Source organism: Lampetra fluviatilis, chromosome 14, assembly GCF_964198595.1.
Source record: "Lampetra fluviatilis chromosome 14, kcLamFluv1.1, whole genome shotgun sequence".
In the NCBI taxonomy this organism is placed as follows: domain Eukaryota; kingdom Metazoa; phylum Chordata; class Hyperoartia; order Petromyzontiformes; family Petromyzontidae; genus Lampetra; species Lampetra fluviatilis.
The window spans coordinates 341,385-360,920 of NC_136288.1; the positions used below are offsets into that span (position 1 = coordinate 341,385).

General features: G+C 45.3%; 1 protein-coding gene across 3 annotated transcripts in view; it reads left to right on the forward strand.

Moving 5' to 3' along the window:
* Window positions 1–3,933: 3,933 nt before the first annotated feature.
* The window catches only part of LOC144935785 (uncharacterized), a 129,824-nt gene continuing 114,221 nt past the window's right edge, over window positions 3,934–19,536 (forward strand). For all 3 annotated transcript variants that reach the window (XM_078862531.1, XM_078862532.1, XM_078862533.1), the window contains exons 1-2: window positions 3,934–4,679; window positions 8,891–8,984. In XM_078862531.1, coding sequence (XP_078718657.1) covers window positions 4,534–4,679; window positions 8,891–8,984 — 240 coding nt within the window. In that variant the 5' untranslated portion in view covers window positions 3,934–4,533. The remainder of the gene's footprint in view (window positions 4,680–8,890; window positions 8,985–19,536) is intronic.

The window sequence follows — 19,536 nt, forward strand, 5'->3', positions numbered from 1 at the left end:
TCACACACGCACGAATGGCACCCGGGCGACAGAGCATGGCTACACTGTCCCCAGGTGCCATTGGCTACCTCGTCTAAGCTGTTGCGACCATGGAGGGGCCCCGTGGAAATTGTGTAGGTTGTGCGACCCCAATGTGTTCGCATTAAATGGGGGAAGCGTCGGTGGTTCGTCCACCCTTCATGGTTGAAGCCGTTCTTTGCGCCACATGCTTCCTCTCACAACTATGGCCGAACATGTGGGGGGTCCACTGACTCCTGGAGGACGGGTTCACCACCAGCCTCTGATCCGCTGCTAACTGTTCCGCCTTCAGGGGTCCAAGGATTAATGCCCTCTCGGCCGCCAGCCTCCCCTGAGGGGGTCAGCGCAGGCTCGTCCGAGAAGCCGGAGGGCCGTGCGCCTGAACTGTCAACACCCGCCGCCGGCCCGACCGGGTCGGGCCCTTGTGACGGGCCCGCTGCACGGACACGCGCCAAGACGCGCCGGTTGTTGTGAGTTGCTTCCCGCGCGTGTTCCGCTGCCGTGGGGCTCGCTCACCTTTTAAAAAAAAAAAAATTTGGGAGGGGGTGGGGAATCACACTCTGTACATATGTTTGCATGTTGGGCTGGGGTATTTATAGGGGACCGTCGGTTGTTTGTTACCCTTGTTATTGTTATGGGGCACACACATGTTGACTGTGTTAAGTTTTTATTGTTGTTGGCTTTTGAGGGGTTTTGTTGCAGCCGGGACGGCTGCGGGCTGTACAGGGGGGGGGGGGGTGATGTAGGGGTTATTACGGGGAGAAGAGCGGACAGAAAACACAAGGGTGTCTGCACCCACACACGGATGTCTACATCCACGTCCGCATCCGTTAACCCTGGGGGGCCATGGGGGCGCTGTGATCCCCCATAACTCCACCCCTCGGAGGGGATTCCTATAAAAGGCGGGGAGCCAGAGAGCTCGGGGCCAGAGTGGAAGAAGCTTACCAGTGAAGTCTGAAGACCGGCAGAATAGGCCCTGGGACTCCCCTGTCTCGCTGCCCTTGTCAGGGCCGAGCAGGGCAAGCCAGTGGCGCGGCCCCAAGAGCTTCTGGACCTCTGCTTTTGTAAGAGCAAGGCCGGGTTAGCTGGGTGCCGGGATCCGTGCTTTACCAGGGCCAGATCAGATAGCCTCCCATAGCACTATTAGAGGAGGACTGGGAATAGGACAGGGGAAATAGTTCTAGGGGTGTTTTCCCATCTAGTACGGGTGAAGGGGCCGTTACCCCTTCAAGTATTGTTACTGCCCTTGAGTTTAATAAAAGAGTGTGCCTCCACTCCGTCGTCAGTCTCCCTGGAACTCACTACATATGTATGAATAATATGTAGACATGCAAACGTCTACATAAGCTAGAGGTTTTTCAGCAAGGACTGGATGTTTTATTCCAAAGCAGCTTTGCAGTTGCTTGCAGTCTGCATCAAATGTAACAACGCGTCTTCTGTAAGCAGGCCTGGTGAATGGCATAACAAGCTCTGATCCAATTTTTTCCAAACTCCAATTCCACGTCACCTAGCATTGTACATATTAATACAACTTAAGTTGCTTCATACTGCATACGCCTCATGATTGTGAAATGTTCCACGTTATGTTGAGATCGTGAGATAATGAATTGAATCCGAGTCTAACTTTATTTGGTTCAGCGCTCTCTCCAGGTTGGTCCAGGTGTCTCGTGACCCCCGATTCATTCTGTCTTTTAAAGTAAGGTTTATTTAATACGTAAATTAATATGCCGGGAAACACAAATGTTAGGGGTCAATTAATTAGTGGTCACACGACATCTGGACCACCCTGTACTCACTTGGGTCGTGCTTATCAATCATCAGGTGTCTCCCTTCATCAGTATTTGAAATGTAATAGAATGGTCAAATCAGAAAGCTAAGTCGCGGGGACATACTTTGGAGGGTCAACTAAGTCCCTCAAAATCTGGCACGAGAGGACAATGTTTACGTGTTAACGTGAGATGTATAAATGATTAAACAATTCTAACTACACATGCGATTGCTATAAAGAATAGACTTTGCATAGCCGCATTACAAGCTAACAGGTTTCAACGTAACCCACCACTTCTGTGGGTTTTCTCACTTCAGAAGATTAATGTGTTTTCACTTGATTTCAAATGTTTGAGTGCATTCATTTCAGACTCATCGTCTAATGTGTTCATTCATTTCCTCGCACAAGTGATTTCACTGATCTTCTATTTCATTCCATTATAATGCTATGTTTAAAATCGCGATTGTCTGTTTAAACTTGTCATGTCATAAGCATTTGCTGCTGCTGCTGCTGCCTGACGTTGCTCTCTTGCCACAACCACCGGTGCAAGATGTTGACGACCTCGCCTGGTATACAAGAAGTTCGTGGGTTCGATCCCGACCTTGACGGCTGTTGTATATTTGAAGTATGCATGTTCTCTCACCCCATGGATTTTCTCCGTTTCCCCCCCTACACATTTATAAAACATGCTTTTCGAGTATTTTGCCTGATATACAGTTCCACATGTTAAGTCGCATCGTTGAGCTATCGTTTGTGGCCAAGTCTCTTCTGAAAAAGAGTTATACAGCTCAGTGAGCTTTAACTGGTGAAATCATTTTTAAATAGTTCAGTACTGACGGCAACTCCTAATGACTCATCAGCACACGTTCATTGATAAACTAACACCGAAGCTAGTGAGTACAGTCACAATCAATTATATCACGTACATTCACAGTCTTGTCATTAACAATGCCACTGGATGCATATAATGATTATATCTGGCGTCGTGCCACTCAGATCCCGAGCAATCCCGAAGGAGTGTTTATAATCTGCAGAACGTGGCGACACAAGCAGAGGGAGCTAGCTGCAAGGCTAATACATCCTTCACGTCGGCGCCACACCGAGGCAACTTGGAGGTGGACGATTCCACCCTTTTGGGTTCGAACGGGCTTCGGGAAAGAAAAAAAAATCAGTTATGAAGACGACGGATGATTTGTGTGCAAAGGGTGGCGTGGGAGCAGATGGTTCGGGGGGGGGCAACAGCTGGGCGGTTGAAGCAGGGAGGGGGAAATGGTGGCCTGGTGTGGGAAGATGGGAGGGTGAGTGAATTGATATTGAGCCAAGGTTATGAGACGGTGGTTTTGAGGAGGGATGGAGGGTTGCGTGCCAATGTAATGTAGCGCATGGGTGGGTGAGACAAATACGGCCGGGCGTGGTGCTGACCACTCACCCCCTCGTGTGCCTTGTCAGCCTTAATAGGTGCTCGCTAACAGCACTTTCCCCAACAGTCTGCTAAAGCTATGCGTGGAATCTTTGTCTTTGCTGTACAGGGTGGTCCAGATGTCTCCTGACCCCCAATTAATTGAACCCAACAATGTTTTTCACCTTTGCATATTTAAAAATAAATAAATCTTACTTTTAAAATATAAAGTTTTAGAGAACTAAATGGGGGGGGGGGGGGGGTGCGGGTCACAAGACATCTGGACCACCATCATAGTGTGGTGGTTTGGCGAAAAAGGTGAGGTAGGTAGGGACAGGTAAAGGGAAGAAGCTTGGAATGTGGGTGGTGAGTAGGTTGGGCGCTGGGGTCTGAGACGGTGGCGTAGCAAGGGAGGGGCGGCAAAGGGGGGGGGGGGCAGGATGGGCGTGAGTGGTGTGCGTAGAAGTGGAGTGGACATTCGTGACTCACTGGCGAGATGGCTGGGAGTTTGGTGGGGGGGGGGCGAGATTGTGGGCGGCAGAGGCGGTGGCTCAGGGGCGAGGTCACGGGTGGGGATGGGGAGAGGTGGTGGTTTGAAGGGGGTGGTGGGAGCGTGGATGGGTGAGTGGTGGGTGGGGGTTAGTACATGGGAGAGAGAGACGGGGGTGAGGCTGTGAAGGGAGGGAACACATCTTCAAAAAAAACCCCAACGCCCAACCCGGCCACTCGGCGTGCACGCACGCGGGGCTTGTTGGAGCAGCTCCGGTAGGCGGGGTCCCCCAGCCCCAGAGTCACCGCCGCAGGCAGACTCCGGCTCACGTTACATTACCTGCCCCGGTATGCGGTTGCCTGGAGTCCGAACCCCACCGCCCCCTCTCCACCGCCACACCCCCATCCCTCCCCGACCTTGCTTACGCGAGCAAGGCAGAGATAGCGAGCGCTGTGTGTGCTGTGTGACGACAACGCCACTCCTTCCTTACTCTCAACTGGTCGTTGCAGCCAAAGTGAGGGCGTCTCTCCACGCCCCCACCTCCGTCTCTCTCGACTTGCGGCTTCTTCCTTTGCCGACATAAATTAGACGCAGTTGCGTGCGTTTTCACCGAGCCTCGGCTCTTCCGGATTCGTCGATCGCTCGTTGTGTAAACAAAAAAACAAGAAAACTTCATTGCGTTTTTACCATTCGTGTTTCTTCTCCGTAAACCAAAAACAAACCAAGTCGGAGGGTGGAGGTTTCGTCCGCCACCCACCCACACCCACTCGCCCCCAGACAAAAGGACAAGCCCTGGTCTCTGGTGGATCTAAACGTCGCTTGGGAAGAAGAGAGGAGGGGGGGAACCAAAGCTGAGCCATGAGGAAGGCAGCAGGCCAGCAGCAGCAGCGACAGGCGAACTCGCTGCCCCAAAAGGGTTTTGGAACTACGGGCGGACGAATCATTCCACCCACGGCTGGCTACACCTACCAGCTCTCGCACCCCGCAAACGGGGTCACTGACAGGTAACTTCGAGCACTCATTCCCACCCTCCGCTGCTGTGAGCGCTCCGGCTAGAGAACTATTTTGCTCTGTTTGCTCGTGCGGGCATCGTGCTGCTGTCGGTGCGAGGTCTCGTGCTGTCTGAAGGGCGGGCGACCCCGAACAGAGAGGGGAGGCAGAGTGGAGTTTGCTGCCTTTGCCGGATTTACGTTGATAAAAACATCGGCACGCGTTAACGCGCTGAATGCAGTTTGTACACGGTGGTCCAGATGTCTTGTGACCCGCAATTAATTGACACCCTGCATTTATTGTGTCATTGCATAGTAATTTCTGTATTAAATATACCTTTAAAAAATACGTTCTAGATAATTAAATGGGGGTCACAAGACATCCGAACCACCCTGTACTTATATTTATTTTAGTGACGTGCTTACCCTTTCTCTCGTTTGTACTTCTATCGTTGTTTGTGTACTGTTTGTACTGAACGTCTGTGAAGAAGAGCTTCATAGCTCATCGGATTCATGCAGTCTACAGATTCTGATTATCGTGCCAAGTTGGGACCGTAGAGTTGCAGTTACATAGGGCAGCAACACACACACAGCACCGTATATGTATGATGTCCGATGCTCATGCAAAGCAGTTTGTCACGATTGTTGGCATTGCATATGTTTATACAAAACCACTTGGTTTTAAGTCAACCACTTGATTTTAAGTATATCCGGCGAAGTATATTGTATACATTAATTAAACATCGTCTTCATCAGCCATGGTCGATCCACTGCTGGATAAGAATTATGGACGCATTGGCCCGTAATGTGAGTGAAAAACAAACAAACGCGTATGATATAAACAATACACTTGTGTACATTATTTTTTTAGCTTTTATGTTTCTTCAATGTACATGGGGGAGTTGACATGATTGCATTGTTGGTGCGTCTCTATTAAGTGCCAACTGTAGCTACTTGTTAAAATGCCCTCATGTTTATAACGAATGTATCCAACATACATACATTAACATAAACAACCCATCCTTAGATCAGTTTAGCATGCGGTGTATGCACTATGCAATTCTGCAGCATATACATTGTAACCACACATTTGCATTGATTAATGCATGGTTAATGTGGTTAATTAAATCGCTTAAGGGGACTTAATGTAATCATGGTTGGAGACTTGATGAATGTGGCAACTGCTGCTGTGGCTAACCGCCGGTGGTCTTATGCATGCACATGTCTAATCCTTTGGCTTTCACTGCATTTAGATCAGAAGGCCATTATCTTCCATAGCCTTGTATTATTGGCTGCGCTGATTATTCTCGTGTTATGCTGCCACGGTGGAAGGGTTAGCGCCACTGGACTTGCAATCCAGAGGTAAATGAGAACTGTACACCATGGTCCAGTGTTCTCCATTGCGAGGCCCGCGGGCCCCCGACGCACCCGTTTGAGGCTGTCAGGCTTAATGGTTTGATGGGGTCGTGTGGATATCCCCCGCCTGTAGACCAGCATGGTAAAAGTCTACCAAAATACCCTCTAAAACCAGGGGTCAGCAACCAAACAAACACGAATAGCATTTTTTTCGAATTCGGTAAAACACAATATATTAAGAGCTTGTGAATACGAGATGGTTCGAAATTAATAAGGCCACGAAAGGGTCCTTAATGAGCCGCATACGGCTCCGAAGCCGCAATTTGCCGACCCCTGTCCATGGTGAACTGGACTTCTATGTGAACTGGACTTCCATGGTGAACTGGACTTCCATGGTGAACTGGACTTCCATGGTAAACTGGACTTCTATGGTAAACTGGACTTCCATGGTGAACTGGACTTCCATGGTAAACTTGACTTCTATAGTGAACTGGACTTCTATGGTAAACTGGACTTCCGTGGTCAGGGGTCAGCAACCAAAATAACAAGAAGAGGCCCCACTGCAGTCCTTAAAGAGCCACATGCGGCTCCGGAGCCGTAGGTTGCAGAGCCCCGCCCTAAACGGTCTCTCTAGCCCTAGAGAGACCGTCCGTCAACAGTGGCGTAATCAAGACATTGTAGGGCGCGCCTTCAACTCGTATTCATTTCCAAGCGTCACTGAAATAAACACATTTTGCTGAGCCCGTGCGCCTTTTGAGTGTTTATAGTAACCAATGGCCCTACAACTAATCGGCTGGAATTCCTGTCTTCCCTTTGCATGTGGCTGTTTGGGTGATTGTAAGATGATTGCCACTCTGCTGCCATGTTGCATTGCTATGGTGAGCTAATTAAATTTAACGGAGGGGTGTTTATCACTTCTGCAGGCTGCAGTCACTTAAAAAATGTAATATCAACTCAGTAATGATGTTGGCTTTTTTGTGGAGTATGATGGTGGGTTTTTTTAACTCCCAAATTTAAATTTATAAATTAAATCCCCGTTTAATGCATCAAATCACACTATTTTGTCTCATATACTGTGAAGGCTGTTCTTGAGACTGCTCGCTGATAATAGTTTGAAAATAAGTATGGTTATGAGGTAACAGTTATATTGATCTAATATAGGACGGCTATTGGGTGTTCCACACATTGACCTCAATTATAATGTCAGAATCTTGACAAATTCCTAACAGCAAAGGAACTCGGAGACGCTAAGGCAATCAGATGTTTCTGAAATTCAAACATTTCTCAACAGTGTAAAACTACTATTAATAAACTTAATAATTATTACAATAACCTAATATTTAGACTTTTGATGCCATCACAAATTATAATTACATCACTGTAGTCACATATTCCATACACCAACACACAACTTGGAATGATAAACTGAGTATCTTATGACTGTAAACATGTAATTTATGCAAACAAAAAATCACAAATGAATTTTGTAGGTGCCTTCATTAGATTTTACATGGGGTACAAATTTGATTTGTTTACATTTAATGTCACGTTATACAGGACAAGTATATACGGTACAGTTGCTTGAAAATACATGCCCAAGTTCTGCAAAGTTTCCAAGCAAATGTCATAGGTCAGAGGTTGTGACCATTGCTCTTCATGAGAAGACACAATCGGCCAAGTTGGACAGATAAAATCAGCATGAGCATGGACACGTCTCTCCAGTGTACCGGATGCAGTACTGCTAGGTATTTCATGTGCGTACAAAAATATATATATTTCCTAAACAAACAACCTATGCGACCTTTGGACATGTCCATCTGTCCATTCCTCCATCGGGATGTGACGTCCTGCCAGCCAGCAAAACTTTTTTTTCTAGTATGGTATGAAACGTTCTTGCTTATTTATTATGCTTTTAACAAACATGAATGTAACATTTACGCATAATTGTATTATATACATCATAGCATTGGCCGCACATTTGCACGGGATACGCGGTGGGTGAAGTGGGGGTGTGACTTCAGCACGCATATGTGCGTGGTGATTTCACCACCGAGCACTTGCACGCCAGCCAGAAATCCAGCCAGGAAACCAGCCAGCAAATCTTTTTTTTATCATACTGTACTGTACGATTTGATTACAAAAGCCGCAAAAATGTTGCTGCATGAAATTCAAATGTTTCTTTATCATCCCTACAATTGACAAAATAAATAACTGAATCATGTGGCTTTTGAAGCAACCAGAAACATACCAGAAGTCCCATGATGCATCACTTCATTAATTATTCATCATCATCAAACATCGATTCTAGAGGATTGCGTTATACACATCCAATCACGTTTGTAGGAATGTATGTTTTTTACACTCGTGAAAATGTCAACCCGATACATTAAAAAAGATTGTAAAAATTCATACATCTAATGCTTGAATGAAAGGGCAGGCAACTGACTTTTGACATCCATAATATAGTTTTTTTTGGGGTTAGATCGCGTAAATATAAATGTGTCTTTAAACCCGCCACCACCCGACAGCCAAATTAGTAAGGGTTGTCATATGAACAGAACATGCCAATTCGTTAGTAGTACAGCACACCGGTGTGTTGGAGAGAAAATCCACAACATTTACAATCTGTAAACCTAAAGCCTACGTGATAATCTGACTTGACAGTTTATAGATTTGTCAGTGGTCGGGGGAGGGATGTCAGGGACTCGGTAGACCCGTGCCTTACACTCAGCGGCACCCTTACTGGTGTGCACCGCACCGTACGTCAATATTTTGTTGTTTCGTTCGGTTTACCTTTCCTCTGAGTGAATGAAAGTACAGTGGCTGCACCGCTGTCCGTACACACTAAAATGTACCAACTATCTGTGCAGGGGCAGTGTTGTGCAAGATGCCAGCAACTCGATGCAGCAGGAGCTGGCAAAATGTGAAGACTGTCTGCGAAAAGCAGACACCTTCCTCCAAGCCGTGAGTCACCACCCCGATCCCCAACACTGCTGCTTGGCAAAACAAAAAAACAAGAATGCGTTACCGACGTGATCCATAAACCCTAGAATGTGTGTGAGGTTCCCACCAAAGGCAGCGTTTTGTTGAGCCTCAATATGAGAAAGTATTTGGTGATGACGAGTGTGTTGAGTTGTGTTTATTCCTTCTCTCTCAATGCGAGAAGTACATTTAAACTGCACGGTGTTTTACATCTCACCAATTAGGCATGTGAACAAGGTAAAGGTGCAGCCTGCAATTGCTCGCTCAAAGCCACTGCCGGGGAAATAACCTCTCCTCGAGGGAGCTCCATCGAGTCCCTCTAAAGCAGTGGTTCTTCACCTGGTGTGCATGCACTCCCTGGGGTTTGAGATACCCTTTCTAAGAACCAAAAAGCAGAGGTGTGGACTCGAGTCATGTGACTTGGACTCGAGTCAGACTCGAGTCATGAATTTGATGACTTGCGACTCGACTTGGACTTGCATAACAATGACTTTGTCCCACCTATGAGATGTGGACTCGAGTCATGTGACTTGGACTCGAGTCAGACTCGAGTCATGAATTTGATGACTTGCGACTCGACTTGGACTTGCATAACAATGACTTTGTCCCACCTCTGCCAAAAAGGTGCAGGCTGCAGTTAAAGGTTAAGAACCACTGCCCTAGAGGGTAATTGGCCTATTCTTCCAGATGTATTGGAAGAGGTGGGAGTACCCACACTTTACCCCACTGCACGTGACCTAACAATATCAAGTACAGTATATATGCAATATAACTTATGGTGTTGTTTTCTGCCATATGATAGCACATTGCAAGCACAATTTCTGTTGTCAATGCATTACTTTTATGAAAGACTGGCACGATGATCAGCAAGGCAGTGCGAGTCAAGACAATAAGGTTGATAATAATGATGGTGTTGCTTAGGTTTGTATTTTATTACACGGTATTTTTTCCAGTTAAACAATGACATTAATGAGAGACATTGACCTCATTTGCTTTTAAGCCCATAGGGGGCATCCATTTAGTTAGTACGCATGGAGGGAGCAAGGGGGGGTAACCCAAATGCGTTCGCTTGAGTATGGGGGGGGGGGGTCTACTGACAATTTACGCATAGGAAACGGGGTGGGGGGGTGGTGAAGCCTCGATAATAATTTGTCTACGTTGGCCTTCAAATGAGTTAGATAGTCTGTTGGCTTAAACACGTTAATATTATAAACTAGCTTGTTTGCCCATCCTAGGACGGAAGCTGACATTAATGATGTACATCTTCTTGGTTCTTTCGGTAAAGCCACGTAGAAGGGAAGTAATAAAATAATAAAAATAAAACATAATACAATTATTCTCACGACGTTTCGGCCACAACGCAAGCAGCCGTCCTCAGGTGAAAACCAGGTCCGTCGAGGCGACAGTCTGAATGAATCTCGCCTCGACGGACCTGGTTTTCACCTGAGGACGGCTGCTTGCGTTGTGGCCGAAACGTCGTGAGAATTACTTTATTATGTTTTATTTTTATTATTTTATTACTTCCCTTCTACGTGACTTTACCGAAAGAACCAAGAAGATGAATCCCTGCAGTCACGAAAGCTTTAAATCGAAATTTAATGATGTACATTTACGTGTTCTTGTGATTCACCCGCTCATGATTATTAATGACGGGGGGGGGGATCTTTTGCAGTGACGCCACGTAGGGATGTAGCACTGCTGCGTATATTTATTTTTTACCGTCACTTTCTGTAAAGAAACGCCATATTTGAAGCGACTTGCGTAATACGTTATTTAGTTCTGCTCGACCTTCCTCTGTGTTAGTGTAAAAATCCACCCACTCATGAATATTAATGAAGGGGTGGGTGGGCCTCATGTGGAGTGACGTCCACGCGGGACACACATTCTTGGCTTATAGTAGTAAATCCTTGATCGTTTCTGCGTGGATTAAACACATTCCTGCGGAGGGAGCTGGTAGGAACGTTGGGTTGCTCGGTCAATGGCCAGGGTCAACGGCGGCGTGGTGTATTCCGCAAATATGGCCGACTGTGAGGGCGGGCACAAGCCGGCGTGAGTAGGTTAAACGTTGAGTTTTATAAGGGCACCACGGGGTGACCAGCCCCTCCCCACCCAGCCCCACCCCTCCCATCCCCCACCCAGCCCCACCCTCCCCACCCAGCGCCTTCCCCTCCCCACCCAGCCCCACTCCTCCCACCCTCCCCACCCAGCCCCACCCCCACCTAGCCCCTCCCTGCACGACGGACACAATAATCCCCTGTGGGCTGGAGTAACCAGGAGGTTCCTACCAGTAATATCGGCTGTTCTATAGGATTCGCGGGGGGGGGGGGGAGTGCGTCAAGCTATGTATGCAGGTGGGGGGGGGGTTAAAACGTCCGCGTGCGTACAGGGAGGGGGGAGGGGTTAAGTTTTGACAGAGTTTGCGGACTTACTCAATGGGCCCTTACTCTTCGCTAGTGCTGAAGGTCGGTTAATGTGCGTGCTGTAACAATGCATCGATTCACCGGTTAATAGTGTTTCTTAAGCTAAAGATTAGGCGATATCCTTTATTTAACTAGGAGATTAAATGAATGCGTAGAAATGAAAATGAATGCATAGGATCGCACGTGTAAAGGTTGTTTGAGTATTTATTGTTGTATTACTTTGCTTCGTATCCAGTGTGCTGTATGTAAATGGGACCACTGTGAGCTTTACAGACGCCGCATAGAATCGCTCTTGAATCAAATTACGACATTTCATCTCATCGCCACCGGTGACTCATGTCGCCCCCTGCTTATCATAATATATGACATGCAGTACAGTACTTTACAATGTGGGTGTATTGATTGTGAAGTTCAAGCAGATACAGTATTTATGTTACTCATCTTGAGTCAAGGCGAGAGTGGTGTTTGTTTTGCGTGCCATATGATGGGAATGTCCAGGTAATAAATTCCTTAAAAAAGGTTTTAAACAACAACGCGGTTATTCACAACTGGCGCGCCTGAGACACGTGGCGCCTGGTTCCTGGGCGAGGTGATTCGAGGGTTTCGGGACCGCGGCGTTTTTGACCTACACACTAAGATATATAAATAATAAGGCATCCATACACAATGTCAGTTGCTTTAAAGTAGCGATTTAATTGATAATTTGATGCCGATTTTAATACAGGAATGCATTGTCACCGGATCTGAGTACGTGTGCAAAATGTGGAATTGATTGGACAATGGGACGTGGACGAAATTTTGATTGCAAGATTTGACAGAGAAATCAAGTTCAGTAAAAGCGTTGAAAAAAAGGGAGCAGTGCCGTAACTTTAATTAAAACTTCTCACATGGCCATTCGTTGACACACGAGTTACTGAATTAGAACTGCGTGGACATTGCAAAGGGGCAGTCAAAGCAGGTGGCTCAAATGAGACAAAAAAATACTTTGCGAGAATGTAAAAACTCCGGGTTTTTGTTGTTGTACCGAGCACACGGCACATCGCTTCGATTCCTTATCTCTTTTCCAGATTCACTCGCTGTCACGACTCTATTTAACGTGTTGGTTGTACACTTAGGCGAGCAAAACAGTCGTATAACACTAGCAAGCCGACTGGCGGGTGCGGCCCTGCAGCGCGTGCACCTTGAGACTGCGACTAAATGCTATCATTGCAGTCGAGTAACCACGCCGTATTCACGCACGGATCTCCCGTTTCAAAATGTGTCCACATTTCGCACATTGCTACGAGTAACCCCGTGTAGGGGTTTCTCCCTTCGCTGTATATGCGGGCGTAGAAGCGTTCCAAAAAAAAGTGGAACACGAATCGAAACCGCATGCGACAGCTGCCCGTTGAGTAACGCGGCACGGTGGTGACACAAACAACTTTGTCCCACGTCCCACTGCATAGGGGCCGTCCATAAATGACGTCACGCGATTTTGGACGATTTTTGACCCCCCCCCTCGTTACACGACGTCACAAAAAGTCAGGCCCCCTCAAATATGACGTCACAAAGCTCTGCCCCCCCCCAAAAAAAAAACATGCTTCAAATCGCTTTAAACTATTGTCATTGCAGTGCGTATTTAATGTGCCGCTGCACTCTGATGTTGTAGGAGAAAACATTTATCAAAAAGTCTATTTAATTAAGTAGAACGTGTTGTCTATATTTATTTAAAGTTGCGCATTTTGATGTGACGTCACATTTCTCAAATCACCCCTCATCACACATCGTCACAAATGTCTGCCCCCCCCCCTAGGTGCGTGACGTCATTTATGGACCGCCCCATAGCCGCGTGTGAGCGAATTCAAAGGGCGCAACATCGAATTTTGGGTTGAAATCGGTTAACCACATATACGCGAAATCGTACAAACGGAACCCGCAAAAAGCGAGGGGAGCCTGTGTACATTAGAGGTGTATTGATGCATTTATTAATTAGTATGTATTATATAATTACGTAGTCAGAGTGTGTAGGAATAGGCTTAATACCAACCTAGAGGGGCTTTGTAGAGCGTTTTGGAGGTCCCTTCCCCAAATCAGTGGCGTGAGTAAGCAAACACGGGGCTGACACTTTCACATTCTCCTTCGACTCTTAAGCTCGAAATATATTCAATGAATCGTGTGCGTAAGAATCCGTGGGATTTTTTTTTATTGTTTGTTTATTTGTATGTCTTTGATGTGATTTGTTGTGATATCTGCAGCTACCCGATGCATATCTGTGGGATGAGTCGTTTCACTTAAGGCGTGTTATGTCGAGGCACTAGACGATAATTATGAATGCTATTCAGTTGCAGAGTATTAGTGGGGTCCATGTACATTCCATTCACAGTGACCATACAAATTCAGCCACTGCGTGTTAACTCGCCTGCCCCCAACACATTTCTGGCATGGTAGCACAACGCAGTTGTCAAATTCTGCACATGACAAAAAAACTTCATGCTTAGCAGAGCCTTTTTTTTTTACAAAATACGCACGTGTATATCCATCTAATTTTTTTATCGCTTACAAGCACACATCGCATTTGAAGGCTCTACATTTTTCTGAGTTATAAATGTCCGTGAGGAATGGTCGTTGTGAAAATTACTGCACATGATATCTTGTGTGTGTGCATACACGCCAGTGTTCAGCTCCGTTTTTGACGAGCTGAGACCAATCGTTTCCCACAAAGCAAACTTTAGTGTTTCGGCAAGAATGTCTTGTAGACTATGTCATGCCCCACGTTCATTCAAGTGCAGGTTCAAGACATACTTTTTTCTCTCTAACTGTGACACTTCTTCTCTATAAAGTAAATATCCTCGCTGTTTTTGCACCTCGTCCTGAGGTGTGGCCGTCCATGTAAATGCTATGCGAATCTAAAATGGAGTCTTACGTGATACAGTTCAACAGTTCTCGTATATTGTATTTGACACAATGGGCAAACTTAAGATGAAAATTTCCATGGTTTGTGTGTGCTCTATAGAAGAAGAAAAACAATCAGCTTAATATGAAAACATAAATCAAATAATCCTGAAAATATCAGAGACATTTCTCTCGCTGCGTACAATTCACATCGCAGTGCGCCTACCAGTCGAGTGTCAAAATATCACCACGTTGCCACGTCATGTTTCCTGTATGCACAGCACTGCACTATATGGATGTGAAATAATTTTGAAATCATCCAACTACTGGAAATAGTGTGTATTAATATTGTTGGTCTGTCGAAGCCAGTTAATTACTTTGTGTGCATATGCAATTATATATTTTATGCAAGCATGTACTGTATAAATGCATGTGCAGTTTAAATATAAAAAAGTGTATTCTTTCCCTCCGGCTGTCTATGATGGCCGCTCCCTGCTACTGTTCATGTCCAGGCTCAGACTTTTTCTTTCATCTGACTGTCTAATCTGTTTGAAATGTCTCCCAATGACTTCACTTGGTATACAGGAGGTCGTAGGTTCGATCTCGACCCTGACGCCTGTATATTTGGAGTTTCCATGTTCTCGCCGTGGAAACGTGGATTTTTCTCCAGGTCCTGTTTTTCCCTCCATATTTAGAAACATGCGTTTAGCTGCTATACATTTCCACGTGATAAGCCTCTTTGTTGAGCTATCATTTGTGGTCAAGTCGCTTCTGAACAAGATCGATATAGCTCAGTGGACTTTACCTGGTAAAATCAAATATTGTTTAGTTTCAGTTTATTAATATCTATCAATGCATCCATATGTACTCTACTGTGGTTTATCTTTTTTCGGTCGTTTCCATAATGCAGGTGCATTTAGACTCCCATCATCCTCCTCAACTGCGACCTATCCGCTGCTGGATGAAGGGCTACCAAAGCTGTCGTCATTTGTCAGTCTTGGGCGTGTTCCTCCCTCCATCATTAGCCTTGCCCTCTTCTTAGCAGTCAATACATTGTCTCTAACTTTCATATTTTCTCTATCATTAATATAATAATGCATGCATACTTATTTATCCAGGAGAGCCACACCGAGTCATATGACTCTCTTTCAGGAAGGCCGTGCATTGATTTTTTTTCTTCCTAAAATATGTTTTAAGCCAATTAAATAGTGTTTATACGTGTGGGAGTACCAGAATCAGAATCTTTACTTAGACTGGAGGAATTCGACGAGCTCTGAAGCTCTTTTTCACAAATGTCTATTATGTGTGGGTCAATCAGTTAACCGGAGCACCCAGATAAAAACTCACGCGAGTGAGGGGGCAACGCTCTATCCCCGTACAAGTGGAAGCGGATGGTGATTAGCGGTTAGTCCACTCGCTGTGCTGCCTACTCCTGGCGTGCCAAGGTATGGCATGTTCAGATGCCAAATATACACCTTTTGCAATGAATTAAGTCTACACTAACCACATGCAAACAAACATGCTCTTGATTATATTTACACTAGCAGAAGTATCCGGCGTTGCCCGGGTGAAAAATATATTTGTTAATTACACAGTTGTTTTTTCATCAGAAATGGTAATTCTTGTGGTTTAACGCTTGAACACACCGGTGGGCTAAAGCAGTGAACTATTAGTCTTTTATGAACGTGACACTTTTATATGATTGGCCGTGTCGGGTGGTGGAGGGTTAGAACACATTAATAAATAAGGCGATCTAAAGCCAATAACGTTGTTTATGAATAATGGTCGCGAAAGCCTACGTGTTACAAATTGACTAACTTTACTTAATAACCAGGCTACAGTCTACATTATAGACTGCCAGTACACCCACCCAGCTTAATAACCAGGCTACAGTCTACATTATAGACTGGCAGTACGCTCACCCAGCTTAATGACTATTTGTACAGTCAACATTTAAAGAATCGATTTTTGGCGCGTCGGGTTTAAAAGTAATTACACAGTTGTTTTTTCATCAGAAATGGTAATTGTTGTGGTTTTACGCTTGAACACACCGGTGGGCTAAAGCAGTGAACTATTAGTCTTTTATCAACGGGACACTTTTTTAAATCCTTTATATTAAGTTCGCGTGCTTGCTTGCTTGCTTGCGTGCTTGCTTGCTTGCTTAGGACCGTGCAAATCTTTCGGTCGTTTTTTAACCCACTTCCCGTGATCCAATCGAGCTGACATTTTCCACACAGACTTGTTGTGCCAGACAATTATTGTTCGTGAAAAAAAATTCGCAAAATTTTACACTTTTTAGGCAAAAAAAAAATATTTGACATATATTCAAATAGAACGCATTCATGGCTTTGGCTGAACGTCAGCGTGTAAGAGCCCAGAGCGTAACCCCTCCACAGGCCGTGGCGGAGTAGCGCAGTTGGTAGCGCCCTCGCTTCCCATGCCAAAGGTCGCGGGATCGATCCCCGCGTCCTCCACAGGCGAATATATTTTAAAATCCTTTATATTAAGTTCACTTGCTTGCTTGCTTGCGTGCTTGCGTGCTTGCTTGCTTGCTTACAACCGTGCAAATCTTTTAGTCGTGTTTTAACCCACTTCCCGTGATCCAATCGAGCTGACATTTTGCACACAGACTCGTTGTGCGTGACAATTAATTTTCGTGAAAAAACATTTCCAAAATTTTACACTGTTTAGGGAATTTTTTTTAAATATTTAATTACCAATTGCTTAATGCTAGCAGACAATCATCTGACCCATAGGTGGCAGCCATCTCAAGCCAGAGGATGAGAGGACTCTAGCCGCCACGCATATAAAGGATTTATAGTGAAAAACTTTGTTTTTACGGGTTAATTTTTTACTGATTGTCCGTGTCGGGTGGTGGAGGGTTACAACACATTAATAAATAAGGCGATCTAAACCCAATAACGTTGTTTATGAATAATGGTCGCGAAAGCCTACGTGTTACAAATTGACTAACTTTACTTAATAACCAGGCTACAGTCGACATTATAAACTGCCAGTACACCCACCCAGCTTAATAACCAGGCTACAGTCTACATTATAGACTGGCAGTACGCTCACCCAGCTTAATAACCAGGCTACAGTTTACATCAGGGGTCCTCAAACTACGGCCCGCGGGCCACATGCGGCCCGCCGAGGACATTTATCCGGCCCATGGTCACTAATTGGGCTGCGCTTGTGAGCACTAATTGGGCTGCGCTGGTGAGCACTAATTGGGCTGCGCTGGTGAGCACTCATTGGGCTGCGGTGGTGGGCACTGATTGGGCTGCGGTGGCGAGCACTGATTTGGCTGCGCTGGTGAGCACTGATTGAGCTGCGGCGGTGGGCACTCATTGGGCTGCGCTGGTGAATGGTTCAATGGGCCAATTGACTGGACTTGCCCCCCAGGTCTAAGGCTGCCAGCCCTCCCCTGGCTGCGCTTGACTGGCTCTCCCTCCCTCAGCTCCCTCACTTGCCCCTCGGCTCCACTCCCAGTGATATTCCTGTGTGCTGGGGATGTACTGCGATCTGTGAACAAAACTGCAGGTGTAATTAACTTTTTAATGGCACCCGCACCAGTGTGAGCCTGGGGTAAAAGCGGAGTTCCCCCAATCAGACTGCATTGATGGGCAGTGCAGTCTGTATGTCTCTGTGTGGGCAAAGTTATTGCTGGTATATTGTTTTTGTAGCGCTGTATATATATTGGTATTTTACTAATAGCAATTTTGACTCCCTAGGAAACTGATGTCAAGAAAGAGAAAAATTTACTCGGAGTGTAGGATATTCAAAGAACAGTGGACTTATGATTACTTTTTCATGCAGTACAAGGAAAGAGCTGTGTGTCTGATATGCCAGAATATAGTGTATGTGTTCAAAGAATACAATTTACGTCGACACTATGAAACTCAACATAAAGATAAATATGATTGTTTGGTCGGAGAAGTGAGAAAAGATAAAATATTAAAACTGAAAAATACATTAACAACTCAGCAAAATACTTTTGTGAAGCAGAAGCAGCTAATTTTTCATCACTGCGAGCAAGTTTTCAAGTTGCCAAGCTAATAGCGTGCAATGGCAGACCATTCGTGGAGGGAGAATTTGTTAAAGAATGCCTTATTTCTGTTGCCAAAGAGATGTGTCCAGAGAAGGCCGATTTATTTAGTACAGTGAGTCTTTCAGGACCTACAATTACACGGAGGATTGAAGAAATGGGAGACAATATGCATCAGCATTTGCAAAACTCCACAAAAAAACTTTACTATTTTTCCTTGGCACTCGACGAAATCAATGATGTTCGTGATTCTGCACAACTTCTAATTTTTATTCGTGGGATGAATGGCTATTTCGAAGTCACAGAAGAGCTTGCTGCACTGCAAAGCATCAAAGGAACAACTACAGGAGAGGATATCTATGAAAAGGTTTGCCAAACTGTGAATGGTTTGGAGCTGAATTGGGCTAAACTAGCCAGTGTGACAACTGATGGTGCTCCTAGCATGGTGGGGTCTAAGAAAGGAGTAATTGCTCGCATTAACCAAGAGATGGACAAACATAACCATTCTCATCCAATAGCCATACACTGCCTCATCCACCAACAAGCGCTGTGTAGTAAATCACTGAAGTGGAACTCTGTTATGAAAATTGTGGTATCTTGTGTTAACTTCATTAGAGCTCATGCACTAAACCACAGACAATTTCAGGAATTTCTGTCTGAACTAAATGTTGACTATGAAGATGTTCTGTACCACAAAGAAGTCCGTTGGCTGAGTCGAGGGAGAGTTTTGAAACGTTTCTATGACTTACTTCCACAGATTACAGCTTTTCTGCTTTCAAAAAACAAAGAAGTACCAGAGCTCAATGATGCAGAATGGAAATGGCACCTTGCCTTTCTGACAGATGTAACAGAGCTACTCAACAGTTTCAATGTGCAACTTCAAGGAAAGGGGAAGCTCCTCTGTGATATGCAATCACATGTCAAAGCATTTGAAGTAAAATTAGGCGAATTAGGCCTCCTCATCAAACAAGTTAAGGAGGAAAACTTCTGCCATGTCCCCACAACTCAAAATCTGTTAGCGGAAAAACCATTGGTTGCAATTCCCAAACAAAACAGTTGTGGATTCACTGGAAAAATTGCAAAAGGAGTTCCAATTTAGATTTAAAGAGCTTCATCTCCATGAACAGGACATACAGCTTTTCCGTAACCCATTTTCTATTGACATTGAAAATGTGGATACAATTTACCAAATGGA